General features: G+C 30.7%; 3 protein-coding genes across 3 annotated transcripts; all 3 read right to left on the bottom strand.

The window, feature by feature from the left end:
• Nucleotides 1–482: 482 nt before the first annotated feature.
• LOC112455385 (ovochymase-2-like) lies at nt 483–8,132 on the bottom strand. The gene is made up of 11 exons (XM_025017286.1): nt 8,057–8,132; nt 6,815–6,980; nt 6,500–6,705; nt 6,201–6,403; nt 2,931–3,065; nt 2,774–2,822; nt 2,195–2,360; nt 1,577–1,785; nt 1,189–1,382; nt 755–812; nt 483–607 (listed from the first exon to the last, which is right to left on the bottom strand). Exons 1-11 carry the CDS (start codon nt 8,130–8,132, stop codon nt 483–485), a joined length of 1,587 nt encoding a protein of 528 aa, XP_024873054.1.
• Nucleotides 8,133–9,280: 1,148 nt separating this feature from the next.
• LOC112455714 (trypsin-1) lies at nt 9,281–14,311 on the bottom strand. Its single transcript, XM_025017823.1, has 6 exons — nt 14,188–14,311; nt 13,563–13,659; nt 13,296–13,458; nt 12,027–12,229; nt 9,833–10,035; nt 9,281–9,575 (listed from the first exon to the last, which is right to left on the bottom strand). The coding sequence occupies exons 1-6, from the start codon at nt 14,248–14,250 to the stop codon at nt 9,393–9,395; spliced, it is 912 nt and encodes a 303-aa protein (XP_024873591.1). The 5' UTR covers nt 14,251–14,311; the 3' UTR covers nt 9,281–9,392.
• A 1,859-nt stretch (nt 14,312–16,170) lies between these two features.
• On the bottom strand, nt 16,171–18,715 carry LOC112455380 (trypsin-1-like). Its single transcript, XM_025017272.1, has 6 exons — nt 18,593–18,715; nt 17,829–17,943; nt 17,439–17,601; nt 17,001–17,209; nt 16,674–16,925; nt 16,171–16,403 (listed from the first exon to the last, which is right to left on the bottom strand). Exons 1-6 carry the CDS (start codon nt 18,713–18,715, stop codon nt 16,282–16,284), a joined length of 984 nt encoding a protein of 327 aa, XP_024873040.1. The 3' UTR covers nt 16,171–16,281.
• Between the last annotated feature and the right edge of the window lie 1,054 nt (nt 18,716–19,769).

Below are 19,769 nucleotides of genomic sequence, written 5' to 3'. Positions count from 1 at the left end.
CATAATCAGTTCTGATTGTTTCATCAAACGATCGAAGCGTTATCGCTAATACAACAAAAGTAATTGTGTCCATGATAAAATAAAATTGAAAACGATTACTGTGATTTGTTAACGACGTAGAAAGAATTATGATTGTTTTAGATCGTATTCATATCCATACCACCATGAAATACTCATGCTGTGGTATTACCTACGTGACCTGATGATATCGAGCTTATCGTGTTTTAAAGAACTGCTGGCTTATACATTGATAAGATATTGTATTTGGGAGTCTGTGAATATAAACGATTATATACATATAAGATATTTGAAATAATCGTTCTAATAACAAATAGCACAATTTTTAAGATTCATAATTTGAATATTTATTTCACAAAATATTTATCTAAAAATATATATCTAATCAATGTTTATATTAAGATAACTAAAGTTTTTTTTATCTTAAATTTACATTTATTTTTTAGTATCTGTTACATGGAAGCTTATCTATCCACGCAATAAATACCATCTCTACTGTGATATTTTATCCAGTTTAAATAATCCGTGTTTTTCACATATACACCTGGGATCCCAGGATCGGCGCATCCAATACCCCAGGAAACTATACCTATTAAAATAATAACAGACAAAATGTTACTTGAAAACAAAACTATAAAATTCATAGCATAATTGATAATTTTTTAAATTAACAATTGATATTCGATTTCAAAAACACGATTGAAAAATATATATGTAAAACTGACGATATTCTTACCAATTACTTCATATTTTCCATCCATTCTTTCATACAGAAGAGGTCCGCCACTGTCACCCTGAAATTTTAATATTATTAATATCCTTCAAATGCAGCATATATGTATATATTTGAGAAGTAGATGTGTTTTGATCTTATATTGGTTGATTTATACAAAATATTTCAGGTCACCATGGAACAAACTTTATGGGGTAGGGTGGTAGGTAAATTATTTCTGTTACCAAGAGAATTAATTTTTGTCCCAAAAAACCCATCCTGAAATATTCTGTATATTACTTGTGCAACATAAACTGTCGAATACATATAGTAAAAGAAAATTTAGGAAGTCAATATCTTTACTGATGTATGCACAATAAAACAAATGTTTAATATTATTTTGATCCCAAAGTATAATATATTGGAAGATTAAATTGATCATGATCATGACACAATACCTGACATGCATCAGTATTATCGTTGTAAGCACACATCATCGATTCCGTCAGATGATCTCCAAATGAAGTATTCTTACAGGCTGCGAAAGACATTACTTTCAAGGTTGCTTGACGCAAAAATTGAGAAGGTTCTCCTTCGACCTGGACACGTCCCCATCCAGTAACTTTGACGTATTGTCCCGTATAATCAGAACCTATCATTGAAGACTTATTTACATTGCTCTTTTTTTATATTTTAAAAATACTGATATACGTGTGTAAAAATATAAGAGAAATATAAATAAATACCTTTAGTTTTTTTAAACTTTAATATTCCAAGTGTCTTTTAATTTATCGAATTTTTAATTGAAATTTAACTGAATATCTTAAATATTATGAAAAGGCTGACCTTTATGTGGAAGGCAAGCAGGTCTCACGTTTTCATTGATTTTAACCGGATGCCGTAATCGAATCAAGGCAATATCATTTGTGTCATGGAGATAATCACTCTCGAAATTTTCGTGTAAAATTACTTCATCAATTGCAGCTATGTATCCCTCGTTTGGATTTAGGATATCGTGCATACCTACGCCAATCGAGAGATCGGCATGATTCGTCCTATGCAAGTCGCAAGAAAATTTGAGAATTATAAAATATTTTATATTTTATAACGTACAATGATACTTGTTCTTACCACCAAAATGCTTAATTATAATAATAATATATAATAATATACAATAATAGATAAGTTTAATAAAATTTATTACTTTTTTTTGATGATATTATTTTAAATATTTGTATGGAGACTTTAATATTTTTAAAGTTTGCAAATTAACATTATGATTTAGAATGTTATTTATGTATGTTTTTTGAATATACTTAAATGTTTTAATGATTTGCTAAATAAATTTTATATGTTATTAAACAGTCGTTGATCTTGCAAATGTATTGCGTATGAGTTTTCTAAGAAAATATACCATATTAAGTGCACTTTTAACCTTTCCTATTAAAGATATAGATAAGATACCATTTAACGCAATGTCCGGCAGTTAACACGTATTGATTATTAATTAATGTGCCTCCGCAATGAAGACTTCTCTTGTTGAGTATTGCGACGACCCAAGGAAATATATGCGGAATTGTTATTTTTCCGCCGACGATGCGATTCGATATCCCTCCTGTTTCCCCACATTCTGTTACAAGAAAGAGATTTAATAAATTGAGTAAAATTTCATATATATGCAGAGATAAAGTATAACGAAAAATAATAAAATATATTATACGTGTTGTACGATACCTTTCCATAGATTTTTTTAAAAATTTGATATTAATATCTAGTGAGAAAATTTGATTAAAAAAGATCTTTTTCTGTCAATTTTTATTTATTCCGTAACATATGTCTTGTATATTTGACTTGATATATTTTGCTCATATTATTACCCTTATAAAGCACAATTAATACAAGTGAAATTAATCGAATTAAAAATAAATGTTTACTAACAGGATATTCCAGAATAAAAAAAATCTAATATTGATTCCTATACGCTTTTATGTGAATGAGTTTTGTCGCGCGCATATATGTGTATAATTTTAATATAATTTTTACCGCAATTTGGATTTACTCGTAAGTGTAGACGCTGCTTCTGCGCGCGTGCCTGAAAATGAGCACAATGCAATTTATAACGGTAAATAGTGATTTATTACTTGCGCTCCATTTCGACTTGCCCTTGTGATAATTTCATTTAATTACTCTGTCAACGAACGTCTAGGGTCAGAAGAATGCCAATTGCGGTCGTCAGGGTTAAGTGGGGCTTCATGATGCGCGACTTCTGTTGAGATTTCACCTTCTGAAAACAGCACGAGGCGACTACTGAGCGCAGCACAGAGAACACTCTCTTCTATATCGAACCGTGAATAACAACGGTAACCAATTTCGATGCTGCATCATTGTCGAGCATATCACCTCGTAGGCATTTTATATCTCGAGGAACGTGTACCAATAAATCGCTATTCTCATTAACACTTGGACAGTTTTAACGAATGATCACGTAGCACAAAATACGCTGCAATCTCCATGGTCCGAATTAATTAATTATAAAATCGAAATATAGATTTTAAAGTATTAGAAGTCCTCATAAAGTAGATGAGCTATAGTTGTATAGAAAAAGTTGTATTATATAGATTTTTTAAGAAAATTTTACCACGAAAAATTTGTACAAAAATTAGATAAAATTATCTTTTATTTGTTGATATATATTTTACATATGTTTTTATAATCAATTAATATACATATTCAATTGTTGAATTTTATCTGTCCTTCCATGTGAAGAATGTACTTTATCCTGTTCAAGAGATGGGTCGGCAGATTTTACGGGTCGCTGCTCTTCCTCACCTCGAAAGTGTTATAAATTACTCTTAGAAAGGCAGGAAAGGTATTAGGGTAGTATATGGGCGATAAATTCTTATAAGGATTTCCTCTAGCAATTGTGTCTGTGACTAAAGTCAGTGCATGAAGAAGAAGATGATGATTTGAGCACTTACGTTTTCATAAAAAAAGAGATCAGAGAATAAGCCTCTTTGTAACACGTAAATCTAAAACGTGTAGAGGGTATGATAAGGGTAATTTTACGAATAATAGTAGAATTACATCATACAAATCAGGATAAATAAAATTACAGTTTTAACAGCATTATTGCCCTGGACAATAGTTTTAATGTAAATATTATGGCTATTAAAGAGAATTAAACATTCATTGAATATTGAACATTGAACATTTGTTGATGTATCGCTATTTATTGGTGTTGCCTTGGCACATATATCAGTCCGGTTCTGCAATCCGTATCATGGACGCTTGCCGACGATCAAGTACAAATAAGTATTGCTGCAGTTTACGAGATATATAGACAATGCGGTTAACAAGGTTTATGTGGCACAACAATTGATAAACGTTCAATATATCATGAGAAAGTTCGTAATTAAACATTGGTAAATTTGCAAAAATATTGACGTCATATATTGTACATTTGCAAGACAAATAAAGTGAAATTTGTTTATTTCTTTACTCCTCTTATCAATAAATTTTTATATATGATGATTATTTGATTACGTGATCTGAAAGATTGTTTCAGCTATATATATCAGTGCCAACTTGGAATTGTGATATAACTTATATTTTATAATGCAATAAAAATGTTTTTATTTGGAAATACATGATTTCTATTTATATGTTATAATTTTCATATTTTTAATGTTTGTGTAATGATAAGAAAATGTATATATATGTACATATTTTTACACCCGTACTGTGCGCCCGTGCCGTGCGCTCATGCGAGTCGCCCGGTAGATGCTGTGAAATCGTGAATCGCCTTTCTTTTACAATATCGAGTTAGCTCTTTCTGTGCGAGTGCCGGAATACGCGTCGCGCGTGAGTGATTGTACGTATGATTGTGCAGCGGACGCGCGACGAGTGTAAAAATATATATATATATGCATTTTAAGCAAATAACATTTTGTTTATTTTGATATTTAAAATTATTTTATGCATTTTCTAAAATGCAACATTATAATAGAAGAAATAAATGTAATTATCAGTATCATATATATGCAATAATATTTTCATAGAATTATTGAGAGAAAGGTTGCCTGTATTTTATTTTGTACAGTAGCATGCATCCTTAGTATGTTGTAATATCCAGTCAAGACGTGGTCCTACTTTCGTGAAAACAGTTGGCCTAGGAGTGTCGTCGCATTCATTCACGCTTGGAATAATTCCTATAATATATATAATATATACATATGGGGCATTTCATGCCAAATCGACCAGGGTTTTGACCCTCGACCTCTCGGATTTAGTCGTCTATTTTTCATGTTATTGTTCCACCTCTAAGATGCACTCTGAATTTTTTTTAGATTTTTATTTAAACAATTGATTTAGTTATAATTTTTTAAACCGACATATTGATGGCCACAATTTATCAATCTGAAAAAATTCTCAAAAATCCTGTGTCAGATATCCAAATTTTTAAGCCGAGGCTCAAAGTGGGCGTTTGCTTCTATTTTCTTGAGTTAAAAAAAAATTAGAAGCAGACGTTAGTCCACTGTAGGCTGTTGCTTAAACATTTTTATACAACACAAGATTTTTGAGAATTTTTTCAAATTTTTTTAAAATAATTTCCAAAATAAAAAAATCGCGTCGGAAAAATCTGAAAAAATTCTCAAAAATCCTGTGTTATATACAAAAATGTTCAAGCAACAGCCTACAGTGGACTGACGTCTGCTTCTAATTTTTTTCAATACTTTTTTTGAAAAAAAAAAACGCGAAAAAAGCTTGAAAAAATTAAAAGCAAACGCCGGCCTACTTTGGGCCTAAGCTTAAAAATGTTGATATCTGACACAGAATTTTTGAGAATTTTTTCAGATTTTTAAATTGTAGCCATTGATATGTCGGTTTAAAAAATTATAATTAAATCAATTGTTTAAAAAAAATCTAAAAGAAAATTTAGAGTGCATCTTAGAGGTGGAACAACAACATAAAAAATCGCCGACCAAATCCGAGAGGTCGAGGGTCAAACTCTAGTCGATTCGGCATGAAATGCTCCATATATTATGTTAGTAATATATTTCTTTAGCTTTAGCAATTAAAAATTTACATGTGTACTAATCGTAAATATATATAATCGCTAAAATCTCTCTCAATAAATTGAGGTTCAAATTCAAACAAGATATATCTTTCTTTGAGTTTCCTAATGTTTACTACATTTTTAAAAATACATTATTATCAAATCATTATATTTCTTACTAATATAAATTTGGTATGTAGCTATTTTTGGATATTAAATTAGCTTTAATTTGACAAATGGTCATATTTACCAATAAGGTCGTAAATTCCGATGTATGATCGATATTGCACAGAAGTTCCGACGTCATTCTGTAAATATGCAACATTATTACGATATAATTAAGTATAATATGTAATTTACATTCTTTTTAAATTAAGATATATAATATGACATATATATGTATAATTCACTTACACTGCACACCAAAGATTTTGTACCCACAACCCCAATGCATCCGTAATCATCATTTAATGTTAGATTTATTCCTGATTTAATACACTCATTATATCCCAGAATGGGAAGTCCTATTTTTCGAGGCCTACACAGTTCAACATCAACATTGTCTTTGTGCCTGGTCCATCCTACTAAAGTTCCAACTTGACCGAGATAAGTTGATCCTAAAATTCAGAAAAGAAAATTTGGATGTGTAGCTCTACATTTTATTATCATATTTGTTAGATATCCTAGATTTATGCTAACGTAAAGAAACAAACCTGGATTGGGTAAGCATACTGGCGATATTCTTTTCTCGAATTTGATTGGTCGACTCAAACGAATTAAAGCTAGATCATGAGTACTCGACTCCGGATTGAATTCTGGATGCAAAGTTACAGATTCGACGCTGTTGTTTACTGATGAGACATCTAAAGTACATCGATCGTATTCTCCCAAGGATATCTTTATTTCATGTGCTGTTGCTCTGCCGAGAACAATATTAATTACAGAATATTCTACAATTAATCTTTTTTGCTATTACTAAGGTTTGATTGTGTTTAATAATAATATTAAAGATTTCAGTCTGTACTAACCCAACAAGTTGACTAGCCGCTGTTAAAACATAACGATCGTTTATCAATGCTCCACTAACTAGCAATTTGGACTTTATGTGAATATTCGCAAGCCAGGGAAATTCATGCGATTCTGTATATTCGCCACCCAATAATCGCGCTGCATTACGATTTGATCGGCCGCATACTACAGGTGTATAAAGTATCGATTATTTTATATCAAATACATTTAAAAATTGAGATAGAAACATATATAACAAAAAATTATTTATGTTAAAGTTATAAAGAAAAAATATTTTTAATAAAATATACAAAATGTTTAACAATCGGGAACATATTAATGATATTTGTTGCGATCAAATTTCTCTATGATATTCCAGAAAGATATCTTTTTCATATTTCACATAATGTGTATTAAATGTAACTAATACAACTCATTATGTTATTTTGTGAAAGAGTGAAAATATGGTGAATTGCTATGATATGAAGTTTTCTTGTAAATGCGGGCGGACGTTAACGTTTCTGATTGTAGGTAATATGAGCTGCTAAAAACTTCCGAGAAAGTGTGTGTGTGTAGTTATCGTTTTAAAATATATTTGATATTTTTGCACGATAGAAAAAAAGTAATTAAAAGATGATAGTTATGATCATATTTATAATAAGAATCAGTCTGCCAAAATTGTTTTTCTAGTTTCTGTAATACTATTTTTTATGATTTTCTCTGTATAACTTATATCATAGGTACTCATTATTTAATTGTAATAATTACACATACGTGTATATATTAATATCATACATTATATATTAATAATATTACTTACAGCAAGCACCACAGGTACGAAACCTTCCAAAAAGAAGATCTAAAACGCCGCGTTTATGTCTTGTTTCAATCTGATCATTGACCTATCCAACAAATATATTTGCAAATTTTTATACATTACAAGTTTTTAAATATAATTTGAGTAATAATCTTCAATCTTTCTAACCTTCTTTTAGAAATATAGAAATACAGAAAGAATAACAAATATCAGTGCAATGTTATGAAAAATGGAAATGTAGTGACATTAAAATAGAAAATTTTGTTACACGTGTCAAATATACTAATTGATAGAACTATATGAAAAATTGTCAAAGTAGCCCATTGCGGTAGAAATTAACACGGCAAAATTGATATGCAGAAGCTTACGGCGGCATCAATGACACGTTCGTTGCAGTCAGTTCTTCCAAAATTCACCACCAAGATACAAATTAAGAATCTTATACAGTCTTGCAGATTCATGACTTTTCTGTCGGTAGTCGAGGCGATACTGGTCTCACTTAAACAACTGGTTTGTGTCATATAGCGGGACTATCATTGCCCGCATCCTGAGACACTCTCAAGAATGTAATATCTCTGAATATATCCCGTACGTTTCACATTTGTGTTCAAGCATTTGATTCTACCGTTGTGTTCGTTTCGTTTTTTTTTTTATATTTCATTTTGGCACGAGAAGCAAGTCGGTAACCGGTTCGCCCGTCCCGTTATACATATATACGTTTCTCAGAATCTCAATCAATATATCACTTAACATCAACGAAATTCGTTTGATATCTTTGATATTTGAGATTTATGAATAAATTCTTGAGTATAATTGCAATAGTGCAAATCTACATGTTTATAATAATTTGTATGCCATGTTTAATTCTGTATGCTTCTTCTATTAAAATTTGTGATTTATTTTCAGCTACATATTTGGTTTCGTAAGAGATATTTTTTTCGAAAATACTGTCATAAAAATTATAAAAATATTTGAAATATCAGATACATATATATCCATTAAAAATTTTTTTTAAATAGGACTTTCAAAATTAGTAGAAGTATAAAATAATGTAAAACTTAAAATATGAAATAAAATCGCAGAACATGATAAATTACATTTTTAAAAACGTATATGGGAAAGGAGCTACTTTATGCAAATTTATTACATTGTTGTATAAAGTATTATAATAATAAAGATTTTCTGTAGAAAGATATGACACATACTGGTAGCTTAAATATATAATCTTAATCTCACTATAGTCAATTTCCTTGGCAATAAAATTAAGTACCTATTGTAAATATAGCCTTTGATGGCTATATTTCAGCAATAGCAAGAAAGATTATTGGATAAATAAATATTGCATGGTATAATATTATTTTTGCAAATGTTTGACAATATAAAAAAAATACTGCGATGACATCATATAATATCATATCTATTCGTAATTTTGTAATACCGTCTCTATACTTATTCATTCATTGCTGTTGTATAGACATTAAATAGGAGAATATAACAATAAATGTAATACAGATATGTAATATAGATAAAATGTGAAAATAATATACAAAAATTCAAATTGTTTGAGCAATTTAAGTTCATCAGTTTTCCGGCGCAGCGTCACTTCAAATTTGCTAAATATATAAATTATGCGTAAAAAATCGTTACGAAAATATCATGTACATCTTAACAACATATTTAGCACGAGAATTCAGAGAGCTTATACATACTGTAGTACGTAAAAATCATCTTCTTTGTTCTTTTTATTATATCTCTCAGCAAGAATCACCGGGTAACCATAATTAATTATGCTCACAAAAACAGCCGTCTTTTGAATTTTTTAAAATCCAATCCATATACCGTGTAACTCTCGTATATACACCTGGGTAACCAGGTCTTGCGCACCCGTTACCCCAAGACACCACACCAATGAGTTCGTACTTCTTATCTTCGCGCTCCGCTATCAAGGGTCCACCACTGTCTCCCTGTAATGCAAAAGATTTTTATTGTTCGCGCATTTGATTCAGTAATATTGAATAACATATTCATATTCATATATAATATTCATATATTCATATATAATAAAGTTTTTAATGTTTAAATGCGCTATATCTATTAGATAATACGCAATACATTAACATAAGACACATTTTATCATGTGTATTTTTTAATAATTCTTTCATTTATTATTGTAATTATTTATTTTTAATTTATCACATACAAATATTGCAGTGATTATTACCTGACATGAATCTTTTTGCCCTTCAAGATAACCCGCGCATAGCATATTGTCTGAAATCATTCGAGAACTGTAGCTAGTATTGCGACAATCCTGAAGACTCATGACTGGAACTTCGACTTCCTGTAGAAGACAAGATGGTTTGCCATCCTCTTTTAGCGTGCCCCAACCTGACACGATTGCTTTTGATCCCACATATTCGTTATCTAAAACGTAATTCTGCACTATATATTATGACAAATAATTAATTACGCAAGGTCGGTAATTGCAGCAACAATAATCTTGGAAATAATTAGCAAAATATTATTTTTAATATTTTTCTTAAGTAAATTTAAATATAGATTTAATAGCAAAATAATATATTGGTATAAGTCTAATTGAAAGAATCTTAGAAGTAATCGATGTTTTATTAAAGAAATAAAAGATTTGAAAACTACTTAAAGATGAACGTTAAGAAGTTTTCGAATACAGTCTATTCTATGCGTACATTATTAATACGAATATGCTGTATTACCAGAAAACAGGGCATGTAAGTGTATCATGCTGCGTTAACAAATTCAGGAAAGATTATTGCGTGCATTCGAAATGCAAATTCGAAGTCCCCGATTTCAGAGAAATCTTCATTATTACGCAGTTATGTGCGTCGCGACATTACAATAACTGAGAGTAGGTACCCGTATATTGACTAATTTATGACTCCGCTATCGCGTAATCGTCGCATAATAAACATGATGGCTAGTCGCAGATCGCGCAATATTATTCAATATTATGCTCGGTTATGCAAAACATATTGGCCAAAATTAATAATCGCAAATTCATTATTGTAATATCGACAGGGCATGAAATTGTATGTGATATAATGGATATCGAAATGGATATCGATAATTTATTCGACATATTAGATTAAGGCTGCAGCGGTCGCATGTCTTATTATGACTTTATCTCTGTCAAACTGTTAAGAGAAATTATTAACAAAGCATTTTATAGTAGGGGAGACCGGGGCTCGTTGGCAATGCGTTCCGTTTATGTATTTATAACGAAAAAAGCAATGGAAATTTCTCAAATTTCATTTATCACAAAATATCTCTTATATGACATAGGTACTTTTCCCAAAGTTTCATTTTTTTTAGTTTTTTTAATGAAACAAGTATTACAATAGAAAAAGAGAAAACTCTGATTTAAGAGATGGCAAGTAAATTTTCGAGCGTTTCAAAATATCGTATTAATGTTCTCCAGCTTGAGAAGTAAATTAAAGTGACGTATCATTAGTTAAAAGAAAAGTTTCTGTTACTATACGACATGTTATTTTGACTAACAACAGTAATTTATTGTAATAAATGACTGAAATAAAACGTATTTAGGGATGGGGTATGTTGGCTCATATCAAGACACGCTTAGCTTGACTTGTTGCCGCGCGCGTGAGACCTGTTTGAGCATGTGATTTGCTATTTACAATGTCGATAGAAGCTAGATGTATATTTATATTAATATTTTTATGTTGAAGAAAGCTACATCTAAAATAGTTTACAATTGTTTTTCTGCAACAGTATTTTGCTATTCGATCATTACAAAATAACTTTAAAAGATACAATCTTTATCAAGAAGTACGTATCTGTTACTCGTTTTGTGTTTCTATTACGTTTTCATTAATTTAACATGGACTTTTGTCGCATAGCCAACTTACCCTACTATCGGGGCAAGTTGGCTACAATGCAGCATGTTTGTATTTCACTTATTACAAAGAAACTATACAGTATACAGGAGCGTTCCTGGCATGAAAATGTAGAGAAAGGTTCTCTATCATATTAGTAATGTTTAATCATGATAATTAGTTGTATAAAAACTCAAATGCCGAAATTGTGAAAACGGCGCCAACGAGCCCCGATCTCCCCTACGCCAAATAAAATTTGAGTATGTAGTATATGCATTATTATTACTATTATTGTTCAGCCTTTTAATATATGTATTTATACAAAAACATTTTATCAGTTATAATTTCTAATCTAATGAAAATTATAAGTTTAAAGTTATAATTTTTATTATTATTAATATTTGTTACACTTTTATAAAGTCTTTATAAAGAGAAAATAAGTACATTCACATGATGGTGATCCAATCTTTATAAAAGTGTTTCTATCAAACATTAATATCAATATCTTATCACACTCTTATAAAGAAAGAAGAAAAATGCACTTACCCAATATTGACGGTAAACATATCGGCCGTATTGTATCGCTTAATGGTACCCTTTCATTAAGGCGAAGCAGCGCAATGTCATTCTCGAAATTCAGAAAGCTGAAGTCGCCAGTCATAATACGTACCACATATCTGGTTTCCGGTCCTTTCTCGATACATCTATCGTGCTCTCCGAAAGTAACCTTGATCATGAACCACATGAATCTGAAAATAAGACTAGAAGAACTGATCACATTCGCCTGGCGAATGAGATTGCGATGGGGGAACTTAGTTAAAATGAATAAAAATAAACCCTACAGTAAGAGAAAATCTCCCGAATTAATTTATTTAGTAATGACTCGATTATTATTTGTTTTTATATCGACTGAATTATATGTTTTAAAATCTACATCAGTAATGTAAAATTTAACTGTTTTGAATGATTTCATTAAACAAAGTTATATTATTAATAAAATTATAAATAAATTGTAAATTATGTTATTTAGAAAAGATATATGTGTATAGATGAGATAATGTACACGATGAATGTGCTACATAAGATGTATTGATAAATGCTACAAATGATATTTCAAATTCTTTTGAGTGTTGAATGCTTTCTTTCTTATTTACTACATATTGAATTTTTAACGACACGTAAACGAATTTTTTAAACGATATTTATGTTTACAATAAATTATGCTTTAACTATTTACTTAATTAAATACATAAATATGTGGACAAACAGCTTTAAGGTGACAGATTCTTTACGTTGTTGTTTGCAGATAACTAAAAATTGCAATCATCAACAGTGAAATAATTTAGCACTCCTTCACTTCAGTATAGAGGGGCTAACGGTAACTAAAAGTTTTCCTTGTAGCATGACATTAATCAAGGATGCAAATATGAAGTTTGACCTGTTTGCATATCGAGTAGATGATGCCAACAGCACGAATTGTAGCGATTTTATACTCACAGTTAATTCATGAAAATAGTTTTAGTATTTCACGCGCTCTTCCAACAATTTTATTTATGCCAAAAGATTAATTAGACATTATCTCCTGTTAAGATTCACGTAGTATTATTTTTTATTATTATTACGGTTAAATTTTGTGTTTCTGTTATATTATTAGTGTAATATCTGCTGAAGTTTTAGGAACGTTTTAATAAAAAAAATGTATAAGCATTAATAAAACTTCTAATGACGAAAATTATGTAACAAAAGTTAGAGTTAAGTTTTTAATATTAATTTAACAATTTCACAAAGTGTGCGATATTTATTAGTTATACCTACCCCTTCACGCAGTGTGCAGCTGTGAGGACGTAACGATCGTTTATAAGTGTACCTCCGCAATAAAACTTGTTTAGATACGATAATCTAGCCATCCACGGAAATTCATTCATACTCGTCGTTTGACCTCCAACTATGCGACTTTCTTCATTCCGCAACCCACAACCTAGATTGCAATGATCGAAGTTTAATACATTTTCTCTACGCCTTTTATGACACTACGTCTAATAAAAATAAAACTCAACAAAAAATGCATATTAAAGTACACACTACAGTAGCAGGGCGCAGGTGAATCAGTAGTGGAGTAAGGTGGTTTATTACCAAAAAGTCCAAAGAAATTCTTCATTTTCTCGTTAAATTCTCCGGCCTAAAATCAAAATAATGAGATTATTTAACGAATTATGTGCTTTATTATTAAACAATGTTCAAGAAAATATGATCAATAATTTTATTTGTTTTGTGAAGCATAAATATAAGATATATAAATATCATATTCACAGGTTAATTATTCTTATATACAATAATAATTAAAAATTTAAATGAAAAATTACTACGATGCATTATTACTTTGAGAAAAATTATTTTTATAATTTTGTCACATGTACAATTTTTTTTCTACTTTGGTGAACTGTCAAAACAGTTCAAGTTTTATGTTTGCATTTTGTCGCATATAGACTTCAATTTTAATTGTTTTATTGATAGCTTTTAAATTAACTTATAATTCACTTTACTCTCATTCTAACATTAAAATTAAAAACATGTTACGGGAACTAAAAAATTCCAACATCATACATTTCAGAAATTTTTTTAACGATAGCTTCTAAGAAATATATACATATAACAATATTACATGGCAAGGAAATTAATAGACAATATTCACAAAGAAAAATCTTACCTGACAATTTTTCGTTGTCGAGAGCAGAATGAATAATAAAATTAAGTAACACAAAGTCTTCATGTTTTACGACTTGGGTAACTTGTTGCACCGATAATTATACACTTCTACTTTAATTAAGGTCTTTGTGGATATTTGAATGAGAGAGTTGCCACACGGGCACCGTCAGGAACGAGTCATGGACATGTCCCTGACTGAGAACAGCTATCACCGGCGTCCTACGCCGACTATGGAGGACTGAGAGGTCGAAGAGGTAATTGCTATTCCGGAAGGGAAGGCGGGCACAGCCAGAGCCGGCCGGTACCTGACCAGTTCACGTTCATGTTCAGGGTCGAATCACGGGTGACTGTTATTGACCGTCATCAGGGCCGCGACGAGAAATCATTATACTCCAGAGAGTTGTCTCGATATTGTCACCTACGTTTCTATAAATTTTTGCACCAATAAAAATGCAAAAATAACATTTTTATATTTTTTATTTTACATTTTTATATTTTTTATTTGGTATTAACGCTATAAGTTTATTAATTATTTTAAGTATGCACATACACACGCAATATATCTTTTTTTAGTATAAAAATGGATCTTTTTGTAAAAAAAAAAAGATATACGACAAACCAAATATTAACGTACTTCTTAAAACAATGATTTTTAAATAAAATTTTAATTAAATTTAATTGAAGCATCTTTGTGCAATTTTGCAATACAGCTTATTCATCGTGTGAATGCATAATGAAATAGAAGAGAGTACAGAAAGAGAACGTCGTACTCATTGTAATAAGTGCTCATCTTTATTTATTATATGCACATTTATTTTATAATACGCATTTGGTTGGTGTGTTATTTGGTACCGTTTGGTAGACACAGTTCACGAACGAATTGTTATAAATGAACACCTCGTCTACCAGTTTTGGAAGAAGAAAAGTAGTCCTATTAGTATATTCGTTAAATCCTGTTATTTTCATTTTTGACCAGAATTTGTAATGAAGTTTTTGTTGATCGCTATCGTACTAATATCGTATTATTTCTTAGAACTAGTTTCGATTGAAGGATCAGGTTTAGCAAGTTCGTCATCGTTATTATTGACCACCTATTTACATTTCTACGAAGATTACAGGAATTCAATTTTAGAAAGAGTAACACTTTTTAAACTTTTTTTTTTATTGCTAATATTATTGTAAAATTACATTGCCATACTGAGACAGTTACGCTGAGATAGAAAATAATACACTTATTGTATTTTAATCTTAAATTTACAAATATCAGATAAAGTAACAAAGATATATGTGCGTTTAGTGTTACACATACAGATACAATGTTGGATTATAATACAATTAAATAATGATTATTTTAGAAACAGAGACAAATAAAGCGTAACATAATAAGATTTTTTTATCCATGTTATTTTAATTATTTTTACAAGTATATAAAATTTTTTACATTATAATTACTGTATTATTTATAATAATAGAATGTGCAGTGATTTATTGTTCTAAGTATTTTGTATTTATTAACACATTTTTGATCTTTTGCAGATTTGTACATATTATTTTATAATGCACATACACGCGTATTATGTACATGTAACAGACAGTATCAGTAATTGGTTACCATAAATTACACTATCTTCCATTATGTACAAATTACTAGTTGCGCATACAAAGATGCTATTGCATGTGGAGTGCATTTGCATGCGTCAACTTTAGCCCGGTTCGACAGTGAACCGTTACTGGTTGCTAATTATTCCGGAAACGTTTGACCGCTATTCGTACAGTTGTAGGTGATAGAAACGTGTGGAGCAAACTAATTATAGTTGTGTTCTAAATTTTACTTAAATTAAATTTTCTTACAAAGATATATTTCTTACAATTACATGTATGAGCAATAGCCGATAGCTAATTAACAGCAATAATAATGGCCTCTATCTATCCACAAGGAACTATATTTAATAATTCTATATTTAATATAAAATTTTACTCAGTTCCCAAATAAGACGTTTATGAATGTTAACGTAAAACGTGCTCGTCGTACCGATTAATTACAATTATAACATGTGAAATTTTATGTACACAAGGCGGAGGTGAAAGCAGGTCCTCAATTGGCGCACGAACAGCCTTCTCTCATGTTCGCGTGGATCCATTTGAGATATCGGGTAACTCTCGTGTAAACTCCGGGATAACCTGGTCTACCACATCCCACACCCCAAGACACTATACCTATTAGATACGTTTAACACACACACCACACACACATATAAGTTTCACGTAAAACAAATATTCCGAAATAAGTACAGTAAGGTGGATTCTGCGAATTTTTACATTTGTGTAAATATAAAGTGATATACGGAGATATACGGAGATATACGGAGATATACTTTATACAATATGCTTATTCAAATAATAAGAAACATTAATCAGTAATGGTAAATTAAATATTATTTAAAAAATTATATTATTATTATAACGAAATATAAATGTTTTTCTCACCTGCTATTTCAAGCCTATCGGCTTCTTGAACGAGAAGAGGACCGCCACTGTCTCCTTGACAAGAGTCATTGCCACCTCGACCGGCGCAAATCATATTATCGCTAATTCGATTCGCTCGATATTTCATTTTTCGGCATTGCGCCAAGCTATATATTGGGACTTGCGCTTCTTGCAGTTTCCCAGGCAACATGCCTCCTTCCGAAGTACGACCCCATCCCACTACAGTCCCTTCTTTTCCGGCAGGATCGATTCCTGCATTAATATATATAAAATACAATATTTAATATTTTAGAAAAGACGACGATTGATTAATTCAGTGCGCATTACCTGGTTGAGGTAAACAGATTGGTCGAACCTTTTTTGAAAATTTTACGGGCTTGCGTAATTTTAATAAGGCTATGTCATGATTGTAGGAATTCATATCGAAATTCCTATGACGTATCACAACACTCACTGCTCTCATAACGGCAACTCCATCAGTATTTACGTATTGATCATAATCACCAAGTATCACTCGAATTTTCGATCGTTTCAAACTAAAATAAAAATATCGATTAAATCATCATAACACATTCGATAAGATCAAAATATGAATAAGGCGCATATATTTTTTTAATATTGAAGTTTATATCAGAATTTCCGCAAAATATTTAATAACATTCATAATAATTAATGACATATTTATAGTAATTTTGTAATTTCAATAGTTGTATATTATAGTTTTATCCATTGTATTATCTATAAACTTATTGGGTAGAGACATACTTCCGTACACAATGGGCAGCGGTGATTACGTAATCGTTGTTGAGCAGACTAGCACCACAGTGGAAATGACCGTCGTACACCAGCCTTGCGACCCAGGGGTATCTATTCGGTAGCGTAGGACGTCCACCCACTATTCGATTCTCTTGATTAGATAAACCGCATTCTATAATCCAATATCAACATTTAAATATTTTTATTGTTTAAAAATATAAATTTAACCAATGATTACTTCTGTAGTAAAAAAGATAATAGAAAATATGTTACATAAGTTGAAATATAACAATTTAAATGTACATTATATATTTAAAATTATCAATTATTCTTAAAATTAATAAAGTAATCGCGATAAAAAAGGATAAGAACAATTTAATTTGTGAATGGAATTCTTACCGCACGTGCAGAGCCTATCTTCGTCTGAATCACTATTATCGATAACGTCGATACCGAATATTTCATCAAATAAAAACCTTCCGGTACGAATTTGCGAACTATTCGAAAAAAATTCCTGAAAGAAATACGTAATTACCTAGTGCCATTCAAGTGCGCTCACTTTCCACTGCAAATACGACATAAACGATGAGAGAAAGTAACCATGACCAGAATAATGGGTCAAGGCCTTAAGCTGTTAAATTATCTTCGATACTGACTAAATATCTTATGTGCGTAAGTGTTGCGTGCACGTAATGTTTACATGAATCTTTTAATTCTGATGTTTGATTGATTACAGCCGTTACTTAAAACACACATCTTATCTCATTAAATAGATCGTATAACATATAGTGTCGTTGTATGCTAAATAACGTCAGAAAATCTTAAATAAAAGCACGTTAAACTCTGAAATTAAAAGCATTATTGTTTAGGATTTACAATGATTATTAAATTATTATCAACGATATTATTAACATGTAATACTGTTGTTAGTTACACAATAAAAGTTATTTTAAGGATTATATTGTATTATACATTATATTGTATTATACATTTTGTAAATATTTGTTGTCACAAATGAAAATTAGTAATATATAATTGTTAGATATCATGCTATAAATTTAACAATTGAAATTTTAGAGGAAAGAGAAGCCTAATATTCTTGTACTTTGTAAGCTAACTTTGCTTTGATGTCTCGATCTAATTATATGTTATAGTATACTCACAGATGTAGCTGGAGCCATTTTAATCTTTCGATGAAATCTATAGCCTTCAATTGGTATGGATATTATAAGTGTCATGATCAAGATTAGGATCGAGAGCTTGCTACGAGACACGAGTAAAGGCATTTTCCCATTTGTTGTTCACGAAATGCACAAGTATCGTTCTGAATCACGGATGCGTTCTTCCTTTCATCGATGGAGCACCGCACACCACGTGTTTTGCTGGATTCCACGACCGACATGCATTATATTGAGCCCGTACGAACATTCGGCCACGATTTCGTTCTCCGCTGTCGGAGCGGCTTCCCCGCCGTTCTTTTCGCCTTCGTGAATTTTACAGAGAAGCTGCGGATTCTGGTTTCGCCGAAGATCACCGTTGCTCGCGCACGCTTTCACCGCAGCTCCACAAAGAAGTCCAACTGATCGACCGAGAGCTAGCCGGTCTTTATGGTTGCGAAGAAAGTTCTTCTTTCACTCTCGCGCCTGCCACCATCGCCGGTCCCATTCAGTACACGTGGCATAAACGTGGTGAATTCTCTCAATTTGGAATCATTAATGTCCTTCCTTTTCACGTAAGAATGGAAAGCACGTACGTCAATGGAAGCTTTCGCCGTACGCAATGTCACTTCATATTGTTTCTTATGTGATTAACAATTTTCTTAATCTCTCTCGTTTTTCTCGAATAATTTTGGATTACTATTAAGCCCTAATGATATAATATGTATTGTACATGAGTTAACGAGGAAAAAACACGTTTATGCAAGTATACGTATGTATATCTTTAAGATGTACATATTTGCATGAACTAATGCTTTTTATATCATTCTTTCAAAATTTTATGATACAATCTTAATAACTAATTCTACTGGATAATCAATTTTGTAAATAATCAACATGCATTTGATATAAAGTTTTCTAATAATATTTTTTTAGTTTAAACTCTCTATACCCTCTTCTTCTTTAAAATGCAAGGATTACTCAGAGCTAGATATATACCATTATAAAAAGACACATTCAGTTCATTACAGTTCTGTTGAAATAGTCCATAATACATTTATAACAAAACTTTAGTTGTTATCTAATGTAAAATATTGGTGCTTTCTTCGTTTCTTAAGTTAAATAGTTATTATTTTATTTGTTTCTTTCAACGGCAAAAATGTCACGGAAAGAAGGCAGACAA

This window comes from Temnothorax curvispinosus, unplaced genomic scaffold (assembly GCF_003070985.1).
Source record: "Temnothorax curvispinosus isolate PA1 unplaced genomic scaffold, ASM307098v1 QBEX01000525.1, whole genome shotgun sequence".
In the NCBI taxonomy this organism is placed as follows: Eukaryota; Metazoa; Arthropoda; class Insecta; order Hymenoptera; family Formicidae; genus Temnothorax; species Temnothorax curvispinosus.
Note: the sequence above shows the minus strand (reverse complement) of the source record. Positions and strands in the feature narration are given on the sequence as shown.